The sequence below is a fragment of the Peromyscus eremicus genome, unplaced genomic scaffold (assembly GCF_949786415.1).
Source record: "Peromyscus eremicus unplaced genomic scaffold, PerEre_H2_v1 PerEre#2#unplaced_483, whole genome shotgun sequence".
Lineage (NCBI taxonomy): Eukaryota > Metazoa > Chordata > Mammalia > Rodentia > Cricetidae > Peromyscus > Peromyscus eremicus.
In genome coordinates, this window is record NW_026734719.1 from 199,667 (window position 1) to 218,341 (window position 18,675).

General features: G+C 44.1%; 2 protein-coding genes across 3 annotated transcripts in view; one reads left to right on the plus strand and one right to left on the minus strand.

Annotated features, from left to right (window-relative positions):
• Tmed8 (transmembrane p24 trafficking protein family member 8) overlaps nucleotides 1-821 on the minus strand; it is a 31,809-nt gene extending 30,988 nt beyond the window's left edge. Inside the window, exon 1 of the mRNA XM_059252908.1 lies at nucleotides 583-821. The gene's annotated coding sequence lies outside the window, so the exon portion shown is untranslated. The remainder of the gene's footprint in view (nucleotides 1-582) is intronic.
• Nucleotides 98-14,496, plus strand: Samd15 (sterile alpha motif domain containing 15). Of its 2 annotated transcripts, none has more exons than XM_059252906.1 (3): nucleotides 98-1,376; nucleotides 3,047-3,145; nucleotides 13,835-14,496. In XM_059252906.1, the coding sequence occupies exons 1-3, from the start codon at nucleotides 306-308 to the stop codon at nucleotides 14,105-14,107; spliced, it is 1,443 nt and encodes a 480-aa protein (XP_059108889.1). In that variant the 5' UTR covers nucleotides 98-305; the 3' UTR covers nucleotides 14,108-14,496. The 2 variants fall into 2 exon arrangements, with proteins under 2 accessions (XP_059108889.1, XP_059108888.1); XM_059252905.1 differs by having other exon boundaries at nucleotides 114-2,072.
• The last annotated feature ends 4,179 nt before the right edge of the window (nucleotides 14,497-18,675 follow it).

The following is an 18,675-nucleotide window of genomic DNA, read 5'->3' on the forward strand; positions in this document are numbered from 1 at the left end:
GCGGCAGCCGAGAGCCGAGCGGAGCCGAGCCGAGCCCGGGGCCGGAAGGAACGGCCAGGCTGCGTCGGGGAGCTGCCCGAGCTCTGGCCAGTGGAAGCTGGCGACGTGGACGCGCAGGGGGGACGGAGGGGGGATTACTACGTGCTTTTTTGATCGCCTGTTTTTTTCACGGCCAGCCCTTGCAAGGCTCGACAAAAATCTCGGGAAGATTCAGGAAGACCCAAGCCGGAAATCGTGGTATCCATAGAGACGCTGTCGGAAGTTGAGGTTGCTAGGAGGCCTTGGGCGCTTCAACTGACGGCGTAATGGCTGAAGTCCCAGAAGATTATGATTCTGGCCCAGATGAAAGCCTGAAGCTGCAGCCTAAAAGAACTAAATCTCATGAAGTACATAATGCTAAATCGGACACCGCGGCAGGGGTAAACCCTGAGCTGCTCCCGGAGGTAGACCAAGAGCCAGGGGAAGTAAAGACTAAGGAAGATGACTTTGAAGAGAGGAAGCCAGACCGTACAGAAAACGTACCGCTAGAGCCAGACAGGACGCCCGAAGAAGAAATTCCCAAGGAGACCAACATGGACCTACCTAGCCAAGCTGAACCAGAGACAACTCAAGTGTTGAAGTTAGAGACATCGTGGGGAGCAGGAGAGGATTTGGAGGTTCCCATGGGTGAAAAACACGAGGAGCCAGACCTACAACCACCAGAGGTTTCAGTAGATGTACCCACAGAACCGCCTACAGAAACAGATACACAGCTACCAGCAGAAACCAAGGTTCCAGAGGCAGCGAGCAGTGAGTTATCAGAAGACACTGGGCAGCAGAACGTTCCAGAGCAGTTGCTTAGGGAGGGAGACAAAGAAAGAGGTCCCGGGCAGAACACACCAGACTTTCCAAGTGAAAAACCGAGAAAATCGGTTGAAGAGGAAGACCTTCCTCCACCAAAGATCACCAAGTCAGAGATTACAGAGCAGATACAAGAAAAGTCAGAGCCACCTGAGGTGACTAAACCAGAGTTTCCAGACCAGACGCTAAGACCATCTACTGAGGAAGCAGATATTCGGCCTCCAGAAGAGATTCCAATAAAGTCCACAGAGCAGATAGGCACAGAGCAGCCTGAGCAAGTTGAGCCAAAATCCCCAGACGAGAAACCAAGACAGTCAATTGAAGAGAAAGTTCTTCCAGAGCCATTGGAAGAACTCACACTGGGCCTTTCTGAAACTCCAGTTGATGAAGCAAGTCTAGAGCTACCAGAAAAGGCAACACCAGAAGTTCCAAAGAAAACACGAAGAATATCTGTTGAGGCAAAGATTCCAGACCTACTGGAAGAAATCAAACTCGAGCTTTCTGAAACTCCAGTTGACGAAGCAACATCAGAAGAGGTAAAACCAGATGTTCAAGGGGAGACACAAGAGAAGTCAGTTGAGGAGAAAGTTCTAGAGCCATCAGAGGAGAGGGAACCAACAGGTCAGAAGGAAAAGCCGAGAAAATCAAGTCAGAAGTCTCAATCAAAGAGAACATCAGTAGAGTCAAGAAAGGAAAAGGGCCCAGTACTACAAGAACAGACTGAAGCAGAATTTCCAAAGGAGAAACTAATAAAATCAACTGAGGACACAGGTCAAGTGCCACCACAGAAGACCAAACCAGAAGTTCAAGAGAAGTCACAGCCAGAACCAAGCAAACTTAGGTATCCTGTAGGCAAGGATGAGCTAATATTCTCTGAACATCACAAAAAGATGTCAGAAAAAGGAACTAACAAGGCTAAACATGAGTATATGATAGGATCTCCCAGAGAAAGTGTTGAATCAGCTGGTACAGATGATGAATCTCATGAACGCCTCAAAGAGCCTCAGGCTGATACCAGTGAACCATTTCCAACCATTCCTGCTTCGGAGTCTCGGATGGAACTGAGAGATTCAGCTAGTGAAAAGAAAGTTGAATTTTCCCAGGGGTTGGAGAAAATGGGACTTAAAGAGCCCAAGACCAACAAAAATATTAGCCTAAAATTTGAACACCTTAAGTGGAGCCCAGAGAGGGTTGCAGAGTGGATTAGTGAGCTAGGCTTCCCTCAATACAAGGTACACAAAAACAACGCTTTTTGAAGGCACATCCTCCAGTCCCATCTTCTCCCTCTATACTGACGTGTTCTCGTGCCTCTTTTTCACTACAAATGCAGAGATGTCCTGGACTGCGGGAGAAGTAAATTTGGAGAGTGTGTGTGTGTCTTTTTCTGTCTTGTTTGTGTGGTGGTGAAGACTGAACCCAGTTCATTAGCACATATTAAACGAGCTTGTTTAGCCTATAACTGATAGATATACATATATACATATATAGTATTTCTGAAGAAAAGGTTATATTTGATTTTCCTATTCATCTCAATTCTCTTCATTCCTTGAATAAAGGTAAAAAATGCATAATCTTCTTTTCATAGAAATCTATATTTTTTAATACATTTAGGCAAAACCAGGCCTTTCTGCACTTTTGTCAAGATGTCTCAGTGGCAACTCCCTTACCCCAAGTTTGTACTGTTAATCCTATCTGCCCAAATATGTCATATGTACCATGAGTGCTTAAGAGTATTAATGCATGTTAGCTATCAGCCCAAATTGGTTTTATCAAAAATAATGTATGCTTCTTAACTTATTAATGCCAACTATGGCATTAGGTTGCCACAAAACACAGGATCTGAAGCCTTTTGTACCTAAAAATGTCCTTGAGACTGAGCATGGTTGACTCAGGTCTGTCATCCTAGCACTCAGGAGACAAGAGACAGGCAGATCACCACCGGTTGGAGGCCAGCCTGGGTTATCAACTGAGCTCCAGGTCAGCCTGGGCTGGAGAGCGATACCTTTCCTTAGCCCTGCCCCCCCACCCCCGCCCCAAAAAAAAAAAATCACAGGAAGAAAAATTAGTCACAACATGCAAAGGCAGATTGAAGCCACAGCATGAAATGTCACCCGACACTTGTATGGTTTTTTTGAAGATGTGGTCTTGCCCCTCTTTTCCTCCAGCTGCAGTAGTACATGTTTAAGTACTGTTCTTGCATTGACAGGAGTGTTTTACTGCCAACTTCATCAATGGTCAGAAGCTCATCCACGTCAACTGCTGCAACCTGCCTCAGATGGGGATAACTGATTTTGAAGACATGAAGGTGAGCTGCTTATTAGGGTTCCTTTTGGAGAGTACTAGGACCGTGCTACCTACCATCTGCCCCAGACCATTCTCCTTACCCCGTTTTGGTCCATGGTGTGGTCATGCTCTCGTCCCTCGGGCTTACAGCGGCTGCTTCCTCCCTCTGTTTTGACCCCAACAAAGGTAAGAATTATCACTTGCTCCTGTGTCGTTTACGCTGTCTGGTTTTCTTCATCCTCGATCTCCAGACTCCAGAGTCTGTTTGGTATAGGAAGCCCGTAAATGTTCTTCTGCAGTAGCTTCTAAAAATGGTCTTCAGAATTAGATTTGATTTTTTAAAGGGGTCTTTTGAAATGAAGACTATATATTTGGAACAAAATAATTTCTTAGGTTTCATATGTTTATTTTGTTTTTCAAGACAGGGTTTCTCCACATAGCTCTGGCTGTCCTGGAACTTGCTCTGTAGATCAGACTGGCTTTGAACTTCAGAAATCTCCTACCTCTAACGTCAGAGGTCCATCTGCCTCTGCCTTCCAAGTGCTGGGATTAAAGGTGTGCAACACCACCACCCAGCTCAGATTCAGTTGTTTTTTAAAGATAAGTTCCTAGTCTCCACTATTGTATGGTTTGAATAATAGTGGCCCCCAATAGGCTCATATATTTGAATGCTTAGTCATTAGGGAGTGGTATTATTTGAGAAGGATTAGGTGGTGTGGCCTTGTAAGAGGAAGTGTGTCACTGGGGATGGGCTTTGAGGTTTCAAAAGCTCAAGCCAAACCCAGTGTCTGTCTCTCTGCCTGATGCCTGTAGATCTGGGTGTAGAACTCTCAGCTACCTCTCCAGCACCATCTCTCCCTGCATGCTGCCATGCTTCCCACCATGACCATAATAGACTAAACCTCTGAACTGTAAGCCAGCCCCCAATTAAATGCTTTCTTTTTGTTTTGCTTTGTTTTGAGTTTTTGAAATAGGGTTTCTCTGTATAGCCCTGACTTGTCCTGGAACTCACTCTGTAGACCAGGCTGGCCTCACATTCAGAGATCTGCCTACCTCTGCCTCCTGAGTGCTGGGACTAAAGATGTGCACCATCACCGCCCGGCTAAATGTTTTCTTTTATAAGAGTTGCTATGATCTTGGTGTCTCTTCACAGGAATAGAACACTGACTAAAACAACTCTCCAGATTTTTTAGTTAATTAAAAATGAAAGATTCTGGAATATGTTCCCTACAATTCTTTATCAAGTCTTAGAACCATATTATTCTGTAAATCAGAAAAGTACACTTGTTAATAGTCAAGTCTTTCTAATTAGAAAGCCTGAACAATTAAAACATGGAATCCTACCTGAACATTACACTAATTCATTCAGCTAATTGTTGTACTTTGCTTAGTACTTACTGTATAGTAAGCACTATACACATGGATTAATCCTCAGAAGAGAAAAGTGAGTCCCACAGAGGTAAAGCAACTTGCAAAAGACCATTCAGATAAGCTTAAGATCAGAATGTAAATGCTTCTGGGATTCATTTTCTGCTTCTCTGAATGTATATTCTAATTGCCACAAACTTCCATGTACATAACACAGAGAAGCTCATTTAACATATATGGCGTTTCTAACCATGCCTGCACATGGCTGCCAAGAGCTGCAAGATCAAACTCCTGCTCTTTTTGTCGTAAAAGACGCCAGCATCTACTTAAAGTGTACTGAATTCTGTTGCAGGATATTTGATCACACTGTGAACCCCGAGATTGTGCTATTTACTGGAAAAAAAACCTGTTTCTAGTTGTGGTGTGGTTCAGCCCTAGCACACACCTTTAATCCAAGAGCTTTCTGCTTGAGTATTGTGAACAGGATTAAATAAAGTCAGCCAGAGGTTAAGAGGCAGAGCAAGCAACCAGTTGACAGGGGGAAAAAAAAACATAGAAAGTAAGAGGGAGTCAGGAGGACAGAAAAATAGATGCACAGGAAGTAGATGGGAGGGACATTCAGTTTGAGGAGTTTCGTTTGAGATGGTATAGAAGAAAGATCTCTTTCTGGGACATCGTCAGAGGAGGAAGGTCAGCCAGGTGCTTTCTCTGCCTCTCTGAGCTGGCAGGCTTTCACCCCAGCATCTGACTCCTGAGGCTTTACTGGTAACCAAAGCCCTACAACATTAAGTACCAAGAATTTCAGCTCTTCATCATAAGAAAACATTTTTAAGAGTCCACCAAAGTCAAGTTACTCACTTGACATTCTAATTCCAAAGGAATAATACCATGGGGTATAGTCAAAATCCTGATCATAGTTTTTCTGCTGTGTAAGAAACAAGAGGTCTTAAAAATCTAATGAAATCCTCAAAAGTAAATGAGGAACCTACTGGGAATCCTTATATCTGAAGAAGTTTTAATAAGCCACCTTTGGCATACTTATGTAAGTCATCAGGAAAATGTGGCTTCTCCTTGAGGTTACTAGAGTAACATAAAACTCAAGTCATTCAGTAGTTGCATAAAGTTTACTTGACACTTGGGAATACACCAAGGAGCCAACCTCAGACTAAGACACACATTAACTTCCTAGGAACCATACATTAATTTTTTTTTATTTTTGAAGAGTTTTCCTTTTTTGAGACAGTGTCTGGGCTGGCCTGGGACTCACTGTGTAGCCCAGGCTATCCTGTAACTCGCAGTAATCCTCTGCCTTCCTTTCACAAGTGTTAGGATTTTAAGCGTTGTCTACCACAGCCGGCATGAATGGTCGGCTATAGCCAACCTCCTTACTAACAGACAGACCTGCTTTTTCTTGCTTGGTTGGTTTGGTTTTGCAGGGCTGGGAATATGGACTCCAGGCCTTGGGCATGCTAAGCAGTCACCTACCACTAAGCTATACTTCCAGCCCTAACATGAAGCCCTTGGAATTCCAGCACTGTGATTACAGCAACCAATACATCCACGGTTCCCCTCAGCGCAGCGCTTACGTCAGTCAGTCTTGTTTATTCTGAGGATAGGTTAGACAAAAGAACAGCTCACTTGCTTCTGTCCTCTCTCTTGGAAAATGATTCACCAAGAAAGATGTGGTGGGACATACCTTCCCAGCTACTCAGAAGGCTGAGGCAGGAGGATCTCGTGCTCAAAGCCAGCCCAGGTGACTTAGTGAGACCCTGCCTCAAAACAAAATGAAAAGGGAAGTGTACAGTAGAACATCTGTGGAGCCCTGGGTTCAATCCCCAGTATTGACCAATAAGAAAAAAAGAATCTCAAAATATATGAACTCTGTGACGAATATTTGGAGAATAATATAAGTGAATTGCTTATTTAGAATGAATTATTTATGATTCTAAAGTGTAGCCTTGAACCAGTAATTGTGAATGGCTATAATCAGGCATGGTAGTTCATGCCTGTAATTCCCGCACTGGGGAGTCTAAGTAAGGCAGGCTGTTGATGAGTTCGAGGCCAGCCTGGGATGCACAGAGTTTAAACTAAGATTGGCTCTTATAAGGAGACCCTGTGTCATGACAATCAGTCAGTCAAAACAGAGCCTTATAAATGTCATGCTGTCTCAGCAGCCAACCAGTTATGTCGCACAGACTCACAGAAACATATCAGTAACTGTCACTAGACAAACACTTTTTTCATTTTAAAAGAATTTTTAATTTGTACACTTGGTTTTACAAAAGAGTTTGGTAGTATCATGCGTGTGTGTGTGTGTGTGTGTGTGTGTGTGTGTGTGTGTGTGTGTATGTGTGTGTGTAAGGTAGGCCTAGTGTCGGGGAAGGAACAGGTGACCACAGGAGCCAGAAAAGGGCACCTAAGTGCCTGGAGTTAGAGTTTCAGGTGATTGAGAGCCACAGGACATGGGTAACGGGATACAAACTAGGATCCTCTGGAAGAACAAAGGGTGCTCTTTTTTACATTTTTTTAAAGATTTCTTTTTACCTCGTGTGTGTGTGTGTGTGTGTGTGTGTGTGTGTGTGTGTGTCTGTGTCTGTGTGTGTCTCTGTGTGTGTCTGTGTGTGTGTGTCTGTGTGTGTGTGTGTGTGTGTCTGTGTGTGTCTGTGTGTGTGTGTCTGTGTGTCTGTGTCTGTGTGTCTGTGTCTGTGTGTCTGTGTCTGTGTCTGTGTGGGGTTTGCCTGTGAAGGTCAGAAGGAAGCACCAGATCTCCTGGAGCTGGAATTACAGGTGGGGTGAGGCACCCCACATGGGTGCTGGAGGAGCAGCAAGACTGCTGCCTCATCTCCTCAGCCCTTTCCTTCTTATACTCATTTTTGAAAGGATTTTGTTTTATTTATAAGTATGTGCACACACAAGTGTGTGTGCCCTTAGAGGCCAGAGGCTTTGGGTCCCCAGAGCTAGAGTTACAGGCCCGGCCTGAGCCTCTGATGTGGCTGCTGGAAACTCAGCTCTGATTCTGTAACTGCCGACTCATCTTTCCAGCTGCACATACGCCTAAACCAGCTTCTGATGCCAACATCTTATGCAATCATGGTGTGTGTTTATTAAATAACCGATCTTATTCAAATTCTGCAGTTGTTCACACTAATTTTCCTTTTAAGATCTAATCTTGATGTACTTTATGTACTTTCGCTTTAGTATGTTGTACTTTAGCTGGTCTCATCCAGTATGAGATATTTTTCTGATCTATTTTTCATAACCTTGAAGCTTTTGAAGGTTATTGGTAAGTATTTTTGTATGGGTTTCTCTGCCAACACAATAACCCAGATAGAGCCAAATCAAAAGTCTAGGTTTAAGGAGCCAAGCACTCTCAGGTGACTCTCAAGCCCCCCAGAAGTGAGAAGGAGGAGGAAGAGGAGACATCTCAAGGCAGGTCTGGGGACCGGAGCTTAAACACCCTGGAGGCGCTGTCTTGAGCAGCTCCGGGGGAGGAGCTGCCACTTGGTGGACTTTCTGAGAAGGGCCGGGTTTGGAATGGGGGGGAGTGAGGTCAAGGGGAGCTTCCAACTGAACATCCCAACCTTCTTGAATATATGGGCACTGGTTCAAGTCTGGCTACTTCCTACTGACATGGGACAACTTGGGGAGAGGGAGTCAATGAGCTCATGCTCAGTGGGAGGTGTGGGTGAAGAAGCACTCGGTTAACTGCCATCCTGGAGACCTCAGGGATCTGTTTCTTGAGGAAGGGAGAAGGCAAGTTGCTAGGAGAAAAAATAGGTTATTAACACTGGCCCTCTGAACAGGGCTAGCCATGGGGCGAGTGAAGACTGCCAGAAAGAATGGAACAGAGATGTGCCCTGGTTGTACAGAAGAGACAAGGGTGGTGAGCCAGACGCAAGAGCAGATATGCACTACATTGGGACATTTTGAAAAACCAGAGGGTGGAGGGTCCCAGTTGCTGGACAGACCATTCATCCTAGATAGGTGCCTGCTTGAGCTTGGAGAGGTGGTGCCAGCACTGATGTCCCTGGAGCTTGGAGGGGGATGGCATGCCAAATTGGGGGATGATGTGTTCCAGGAGTACCTGAGTCATCATATCTCCTCTTTCCCTGGAGATGGGGAGTGCCTCCATCCATCCTATAAAGGTGTCAACAAGAGTTAAGAAATAACGGAGCTTCTTATGAGTAGGCATGTGGATGAAGTCAACCTGCCAGTTGCCTGGTTGGTGTACTTAGAGCTGGTGCAGGGGCTGACATTCTGGAGGGCCCCCTGTGGGTTAGTCTTGACACTCGTCTGTAGGAAGAACTGGACCTGTAAAATACAGGCTTGAAGATGGGTGGAGTCCAAGAGGGGCTCTAGAGACTGATATTAGTTTCTGCCAGGCCAGATTTCTTGATACAGTAGCAGAACTCTTTCTGCAGAAACCTGCAGGTACCTGTAAAAAGCTGGAACAGATTTACATCTTGGTGTCGTAGTAAAAGGCTATGGCTTTGGGTTAGAAGGCATAAACATTTTTCCTAGGGCCTGGTTTTAGCCGATGAAACACATCTTTAAGTCTGTACTTAGAAAACAACCAGAGGAAATTTACTAACAAAAGAGGTTGAACGAGTGAAGGAAGGGGAGGGAAGGAGGCTGAGGAGCGGGGAGGAAGAACAGAGTTGAACACACCTTCAGGCTTCCATACCCTCTTTAATGCTAACCTGTTTTTGAGGAGTTGGCATTTGAACAGCCTTTTGCCTTATGTGGATGGAGACGACACAGTAACGCTGAAAAAGCCTCTATGCAGTCCTAAAAGCTAGGACCAATAAAATCCACAGAAATTTAAGAACTCAGTCAGTGCTCTATCAGTTTATCAAAACCACAATTATCACTGCTAAAATTCTGAACCTCTAGAGTTCCAATGTAACAATAGCATAGAAAGGGGATGGAGTTCTGAAACATCTTTACATACCTCAAGTGGGAAGTTACATCTGAAGCCTGTTTATCCTTCACTATGAAGCCTGTAAACAAGGCAAAACTGTATTTTCAACAGGAAACTTAACTAATGAATTAATAAGCTGCCATGGTGGTTGTAGCCTTGGGTGGTGGGGGGGGGGGAGAACTGTTAAACTGTCAATCTATCAGTACCCCAGTCATCAAACACCATCAGATCTGAGAAGGATAAATTTCACCAGAGTAAGCGGAAGTGAGACAGCTTTCCGGCTACCTGTGCAGCCATCCCAGGTTTCTCCGTGGTCGTTGGGGACAGAAGTGCCAAGGCAGTGTCAGTCTTCAGCTGCCAAGCCCAGAAGACCTGACAGATTTCCCTGGAAAGTAGGAATTTGGGGAGACCGGCCTACCTTGTCTTGGCAAAGTGGGGCAATCAATTCCCCAATGTCCTCCTTGTCCACAGTCTGGACAGGGTCTTAGCAGTTACAGCTCAAGGCAGTTTTCAGCTCTGTGGCTGGCTTTGCTACATTTAAAGCAAGCTCCAGGTGGAAGTTCTTCTGCGGCCATCCATCTTCCTTGGAGGAGATACAGGGTCCTTTCCAAGAGCTGGCACGTCTCTATCATGGGAAGCTTTTTTATTAAATGCTATATTCTCAGATCTCTGGAGTGTTTGAGGATCAGGGGATCATTATCTGTTAGGTATAAGCACTTTAGTATCCCCAGAAGGCAAAACCCAGTTTTCACAGTGTAAACAATTCAGTGTTTCAAAAATCAATACCAAGGGGATTGTTCTTTCATTACAAAATCTGGCTGCCAGCAAGAGATAGCCCTGTACATGAATGCATGGAGGTGCAGCTTTAATACCTCAGTAAAACAGCATTGTTTGAAATCCTATCTTTCATAAACCTTGGTTTTAGGGCAGGACAGGAATTATCATGTAGAAATCTATCATAATACAAAACATGGAGATCCAGTGTCTCCTTGGTGGGCCCACTCCATAAGGTCACCTTTATTTAAGATGGTGGTGAAGTCATATGACCTCTCTCTTCTCCATCCTTGTTCAAAATGGTGGCTGCCCATGTGGCTGTGCTTAGCTGAGGTGGTGACGGACCGTGTGTGGTTTCTCTGAGCAGTTCCAGTTTGGAGTTACAAGGTTTAAGCTAACTTTTTGTTACAGATTTTTTAACCATACACAATTCCTTAGCTTTTTTTTTTAATTAGGTAGAACAGCATAAAATAACTTTCTCTGTTACCACATCAGATTCAGGGCCAGAAAATCCCAGAGGCAAATTCTGAGCCCAGGCATCTAGTTGTAATAGCAATTGAGCTATTACCAAGAAACACAGAACATATAAACTCAGGCATCCAAGGCCAGTCAGAAACACACAGTGGCCACATCCATTCACACATCCAACTGAGCCTGAAGTAATTCTGTGTGGCTCCCATGTCCACAAGAAAACATACAGGCACAGATACATACATACATATAAAATAGACAAGACTTTCATAACAACAGCAAGACAAACAGAACTTTCTGTGGGAAACAGACATTGTTACCAATCATTTAGACGTTAAATCATGTCAGATGAGCAACTTAAAAATCCTGAAATAAGAGTTTACAGTATAAAGAAACATGTAAGAAACCATAGGAATAGACAGATGAACAGGGAGGGGGAGGGGCTGAGTGCAGAGTCCAAAAACCCTGGTGAGGGAGCTCAAACCATGTATTGTATATTGTGAGACAGCCCCAACTTGAATAAATTTTGCAGCAGCCACCCCAGGGGTGACTGAGGATTGGGTTTAGACTCAGCACTGCCCATTTCTAAGCGCATGCCAGAGACCAAAGACTAGGGTGAGGCATCCCCAAGGATAGCCTGAGGTTGAACAGTGGACATTGGGGGATAGCCTTTGGGAAGGACATCTCCTCACACAAAGGTTCTCTGGAGCAAAGACTGTCTGTCTTTGCTCAAGAAACGAATCAGGCTTGCCCTGGTGCAGCCAAGGCTTGGCAGGGGATCCTGGGTTTCTGCACCAGATGAGAAATATTTTTGGATCCCTGGTAGTGGGTTTCTCCGCTGATGCAATAAGCCAGATCAAGCCGAATTAAAAGTCCAGGTTTAAGGAGCCAAGCACTCTCAGGTGACTCTCAAGCCCCCTAGAAGTGAGGCAGGGGAGGAAGGAGGAAAAATCACATGGCAGGTCTAGGGACTGGAGCTTAAATACCCTCTAGGCGCAGTATTGAGCAGCTCCAGGGAGAAGCCACTTGGCAGGCTTTCTGAGAAGGGAAGGATTTGGAATACAGGGAAGTGAGGCCAAGGGGAACTTCTAACTGAACAGTTAGTGATCAGTTATTTTGTGAATTTCCTTCAGTTTTAGTTCTCTAATCTTTCTCGTATGAAACTAAAATTGTGGGTGGGTAGGCCCTGAGTTCTTATCACAGAGGCCATGCATCCTAAGATTTGGGGACATGGTGTCAAGGGTTTATTATTGGAAACATGAAAACACCACTTGAAGATGGTGTCAGCCAGGCTTTCTCTATGCAGAGCCACTGTTCCCTGTATATTCTGCTTTTAGAAATGGAGTACAAAGTCTAGCTTGCATTCACGGGGAAGAGAATTAAGCTCCACCTCCTGGACAGAGGAATACTGAAAATGTATAGACTCATAGTAAAGCCACTACAATGACAAATACGTTGGCAAAAATATTGTGATTTGAAGCTGTGTAAATGTCCTGCTCCTCCTTAGGACTTTGTCCACTGATTTTATCATTTATCATAAGATGCTGCCTGCGCAGTTATTACTATGTTACTTTAATGATGATTTTTCTTTCCTTCATTCCTTCTGTGTTTGGTTGGAATTCTTCCATAGGAAAGTCTCCTACAGTTCCTTTTCCCTCACTTAAAAAATCCATCTCGTCATCTATATCAGTTTGGATTCATGGTCAGTTTTGTTTGGATAACAACTCAGTGCTATCGTTATTTGCTTTGTTGCTCAAAAAATTCCCATCTTTGATAACTGGGTGCGTGTTTAGACTGAGTCTTGTCTTCTTTTAACATGTTCTCTCCTCCCCCATTAAGTGTCTCCTTACTTTTTAGGACTGCAGGAAACTTCAGGCTCATTTTGCATTTCCCTTCTTGCTGCCCTAGCATTAACCATGTCTCCACAAAGCCCTGGTTATTTTTATCAGAGAATATTTAGTGTGGGCACTGGTCATGCACGCTGCTACTGAAGTGTCATTCTCCCAAGTAGCCTCAGACCCATTACACAGACGTCTATTTTGATATCTACCTATATTTGAGATAATATACACATACTGACCTCTCTGACTCTTTATGGTGTAGGTTTGTTCTAGCCTTTCCTGCCTTCATAGCTCCAAGCCCTATTGCTTATTTTTAATCTATGACAGTAAGAAGCCTGGCTTTTCCATATATAAGCATGTGTCCCTTTAAAAGACAATTTTACCAAATAAAGTGCAATGTTTGTGTACATTTATTTTTGTCTTTAAGACTTACAGTATTGGGCTGGAGAGATGGCTCAGCAGTTAAGAGCACTGGCTGCTCCTCCAGAGGACCTGAGTTCAATTCCCAGCAACCACATGGTGGCTCACAATGATCTATAATGGGATCTGGTGTCCGATTCTCACATAAAGTTGTACATGCAGATAGAGCACTCATATATATATATAATAAATCATTGAAAAAAGACACAGTATCTATACAAAGCACTATTCTCCAAAGCTAAAATAATTTATATTAGCCTCTTTCCTTTCTACCCACTTCAGAGTAATTATACCTGAAGTTTGTAATTGCCCTCACCTATATTTCATCCTATTCACCCAACACTTTTCAAAGTTTGATACAGTAAGGTCATTCTTTGTTGTGTGCAAGTCTGTGGATGTTAATAAATGCTTAGAGACCCATATAGAACAGTTCCCTTGAATTCAGACTTCTTCTGGATCCCCATCACTGTCGGCACATCTTTACACCCTGATTCTTGACAATCATCTCTTTGTCCCTGTTAATTCTGTCTTTTCCAAAACATTTCATAAATGGAAGGCTGAGTGTGGCTCACACATGCAATTCCAACACTTGAGAGGATTCGGCACTTAAGAATTTAGTTTTAGCTGGGCATCTTTAATCCCAGCCCTCAGCAGGCAGAGGCAGGAGGATCTGAGTTTGAGACCAGCCTGGTCTACATATCGAGTTCCAGAACAGCCAGGGCTGCACGGCAAACCCTGTCTTGGAAAAAAAATTAGTTTTATTAGGCCAGTTTAGTAAGGCTGCTGCTGACTTTTCATCACTCTGTTCTCTCACTGAAATAATTTAAGTAATTAGTATTCAAGAGACATGGAAACACTGAATAAAGCTTTGTATTTCCAAGTTAGTCCCACTAAAAATATTATGCTTTCATTTCAGACAATATCTCGTCATACTCGAGAGCTTCTAGGAATCGAAGAGCCACTGTTCAGCCGCAGTATCAGCCTTCCCTACAGGGACAATATCGGCTTATTCTTAGAGCAAAAGGGTCACAGTGGAGTGAAGTCTGACTCCCTGACCTTTTCTGAATTTGTTGAGGCGTCAGGATTGCAGGAGTACAGTCCGCAGACAGAAGCAATGGAGAACCCGGAAGAACAATGCCCAGAAGAAAATGAGGCATTACTGCAAGATAATGGCATGGGGGAAGCGTGAGGCCCTGCTGGACAAGCAGCAGGAGAGAAAACCATTTCACTGAGCTTGAAAGGTCAAAGGAAACTAGTTGGGGCAGGCAGCGTGGTCTTTTCCGGTTTTCTCCTTTTCATTGAGGACAGTTAGGATGGCGGGCTCCAGTCTTAAATCTTCCCGAGTCACAGCATCTTCTGTCTGTTAAAGCTAGCAGTATTTATCTTCCTACATACTTTTTAGAATTTGTGTTGAATTCGAATACACCTACTACTAAGATTTATTAGGGAAATTATAATTGAAAAAAATGTCTCATCAAGGCATAGTACATAGCTCGAATCCTAGAACGAGGCACATGAAAGTCAGGAGGATCATGAGTCTGAGGGCCAGCCTCATAAATAAAATGGTTTCTAAAGGTATCTTGCAGGAATTCTATAATGCTACTTATAAGCTGAGGTAGGGCTTTGCAGTGCTGCTGATGATTTGGGGTCCCCCATACTCCTGTATGTTGAGCAGTGGGCCTGATGATCCCTGGCCTACATCGGATGAGAACAACTATAGTTGTGATGCTAAGATAGAAACGGTGATGTGTCTTAGTCTGAGACTAAAAATGAAGACAGAGGGCTGGAGAGCCGGCCCATCAGTTCAGAGTGCAGACTATGGCTGTGGAAGGGACCCTGGCTCAGCTGCCAGCATTAGTTCAGCCACCTGGAACTCCATCCACTAGCAGAGGATTCAAGGCGCACTCCTGGTGTCCATGAGCATCTGACAACCGTGGTGCTCACAAATTCATGCGGGCAAAGCGTGCTTACATAGTAAATAAGACCTTTTTTTAAATTTGGTTTTTCGAGACAGGGTTTCTCTGTGTAGCCCTAGCTGTCCTTGGAACTCACTCTGTAGACCAGGCTGGCCTCGAACTCACAGAGATCCACCTGCCTCTGCTTCCCGAGTGCTGGGATTAAGGGCGTGTGCCACCATTGCCCAGCTAGACTTTTTATTCATTTATTTATTTAAAAAAAGGAGCTTAAAGGGTTGGGGATTTAGCTCAGTGGTAGAGTGCTTGCCTAGCAAGCACAAGGCCCTGGGTTCGATCCTCAGCTCAAAAAAACAAAAAAACAAAAAACAAACAAAAGGAGCTTAAAACAGTCCCCAAATATCAGTCAATTTCCAGAGTGTTTTTTGTCTCCCTGGTTTACCATCTGACCCAAAGGAAGAAGCAATGGAGCCAGAAACATGAACCAGGTTACTAGTGATGTCAGTAAAAGAATGGACAGCGTAGTGACAGTGAGAATAAGCAGCTTCAGGAAGGAAGAAGAGAGCCAGGGTCTGGGAAAGTCCTGCGTGTTCAGAGCCGGAAAAGAAGATGAGAATGACCTTGGCTGTCTGAGCGTCCCTGCAGTCTTCCATTTGTTTACACTGGACTTGAAGAAGTAGTACCAGTAAACGGACAAGTGGCAGAAGAGCCAGAGAAACATCTTCATTGCAGCCTCGCTCGCAGAAAGAGCCCTTTCCAAACCAGGTGGCAAGAATCAAGGATGTGCCAACATTCAAATCAGCAGAGCCAGGTTTAGAAGAGCCAGGAGGACAAGCACAAACGGCTTATTCATGTGCTCTGACAGAAAAGGCCATTGAGACTTGGACTAGGGGAATCAATCCTCCATTTTCACATCTGTAAGAAACAGCTGGAGAACCAGCAATGAATAAGAGATGTGACAGAGGGGGTACATACAGGCCTGTCAATAAGGCCTGGTGGGTAAAAACTCGTGCGGTGTAAGCCTGATGACCCAAGTCATATCCCTAGAGCCCATGGCAGAAGGAAAGAGCCAAGTCCCTAAAGTTAGCACTGACATCTGTGTGCATACATACATATCACCACACATGCATGCGTGTGCGCGCACACACATACACACACACACACACACACACACACTAATTTAAAAAATATTTGTGAGAAAAGATGCATTCATTCAGGACATCTGTTTTTGCAAAAGCATGAGGAAATGTTAAATAGGGCAAACCTGTCAGAAATTAGAGTGTTCATAAAAATTCTCAAAAAAAACAAAACAAAAACCCCAAACTGTTGTTTGTTCCAAGGAAGACTCACTGTAACACCAAAGGCAGAGCACTCAGAGCAAGTACCTTCCTGGGCTGGAGAGATGACTTGGCGATTCAGAGCTGTTCATCAGAGGGCCTGGGTTCAGTTCCCAGCACCCACATCATGGCCCACAACCACCTCTAACTCCAGTTCCAGGGAACCCGACCCTTCTTCTGTCTGCCTTGGGCACCAAGCACATTCGCACATACAGGAAGGCAAACCACTCATACATATAAAAAAGATTCATGTAAAAAAATACCTTCAGGAGCTAGAGAGATGCCTCACTTAGCACAACTCTGTCTCCAGGGGATCTGATGCTCTCATTTGGCCTCCACGGGCACCTGCACACACGTGGCATATGCTTGCACACACATCTCTTTTTTAAGTGCCTCCTAATTTGACAAGTTGTGAGGAGAAAGATGCCTGTGCAGTGCCTGTCTGGGCTACTGTGGGCCTTTCCTGGAAAAGAACCCAGTTTTGAAAGCGTCTTTCAGGAAAGCTTGTGGTTCCTGGGAGATGTGTGCCATTCATCTTCTAAGGTTTGTTTAAGAGAAAATAATTTAGGCTTAGAAAGTAACAAAGCAGAAAGTGGGCAATGCTTTAAACATATTTGAAGGAAATTTCTTTAATAAAGTTTAAAAAAAAAAGTAACAACCTTAGAAGCAGATACAGTTGAAAGATGCACAAGCATTTGATCGGTAAATGAGAAACGATAGGGGACTGGGGAAATGGCTGAGCAGTTAAGAGCACTGACTGCTCTTCTAGAGGACCTGGGTTCAATTCCCAGCACCCACATGGCAGCTCACAATTGTCTAATTCCAGTCCTAGGAGACCTGACACCCATAGCAAAACAAGAATGAACATAAAATTAGGTAGGTAGGTAGGTAGATAGATAGATAGATAGATAGATAGATAGATAGATAGATAGATAGATAGATAGATAGATATAGATAGATGATAGAGATAGTTATAGATAGATAGAGATAGTTATAGATAGATAGATAGATAGATAGATAGATAGATAGATAGATAGATAGGTAGATAGATAGATAGATAGAGAAACAATAGGATCCAAAATGCTACCACACGGAAATGTGTGTAAGACATACCTAAGTCTTGTGAGCCAAAAGTCTTACCCACTTGGAAGGAAAAAGACAACATTTCTACACTTACCAAGAAACAAAACCAATGCAGGCCTTGTGCCAAAAACCATCCCATGACATTTGCAGTGTTTATAAACACAGGAAGCCTGAGTTAGAAGATGCCAGATAGCCATGTGGTGACAGAATGTCAGAAATGCATCTAGATGACCGATTAAAGACAGCAAGACGAGGCTATAGCAATGTAGTAACGTGTTACATCAAGCCTGGCCATGGAGAAGCTAAACTCCATCGGTCAGAGGAGCAGATGTCTGTCAGCTTTCCATCATGTGGTGAGGGGAAGACCCCATCACTCCCTGAGGATTCATAAGCCTATATGATTGTTGGGGAGGCTGCCCTGACAACCCCATCCCTCCCCCCCCCAGGGTCCACAGGCATTAAAATTTACTGGGGAAGGAGGGACATTTCCTTCAGTGGTACAGCCACTAATAAGCTGCTCATGTTCTGTAAGTAGCCCCTCGCCCATGCCTTTGTAAGCAATCCTAATTAAACTTCATTAGTTCACTAAAGAAAAAAGAGCTGTCTTTTTTTTTTTTTTTCCAGAGCTGAGGACCGAACCCAGGGCCTTGCGCTTACTAGGCAAGTGCTCTACCACTGAGCTAAATCCCCAACCCCGAGCTGTCTTATTCTTAAATAAGCATGAAACTGTGGCAGCAGAGCACAGGTAGGCTGCGAAAGAACTTGCAAAGACAGAGACCTACTCTTTAAAGTAGGCAGGCACAGTCTTTTACATACAGGTGAATTATCTGTATCCAAATGGAGGGAATTTTTTTTTATATATATAAATAGAAAGTTCTTGGTAAGTTGCTACTTGGCACCAAGCTCCTAAGCCAGTGGTTCTCAACCTTCCTAATGCTGCAGCCCTTTTAATAAGTTCTTCATGCTGTGGTGACCCCCAACCATAAAATCATTTTCATTGCTGCTTCAGAACTGTAATTTTGCTACTGTTATGAATCATAAGGTAGAGCTATGTGTTTTCCCATGGTCATAGGCGACCCCTATGAAAGAGTTGTCAGACCCACACACACACACACACACACACACACTCACAAAAGGGGTCATGACCCACAGATTGAGAAATGCTGCCTTGGCTTACTTCCTACAGAGAGGGAAGTAAGTAAAGTGTCTCTATATGACTGGCTGATCTTGTCAACTCTGTGGGATTTACAGTCACCATGGAAACAAGCCTCTGGGACAGCCTATGGGAGGTTTCTAGATTAGGGTAATAGAAGGGAGATTTGGAGGTCCCCCACAGGTGAGCAGCACCACACTATGAGCTGGGGTTCAGGATGGAATGAAAAAAATAAGGGAGCCAGCAGCAGGGTTCCTCTCTCACCTCCTCA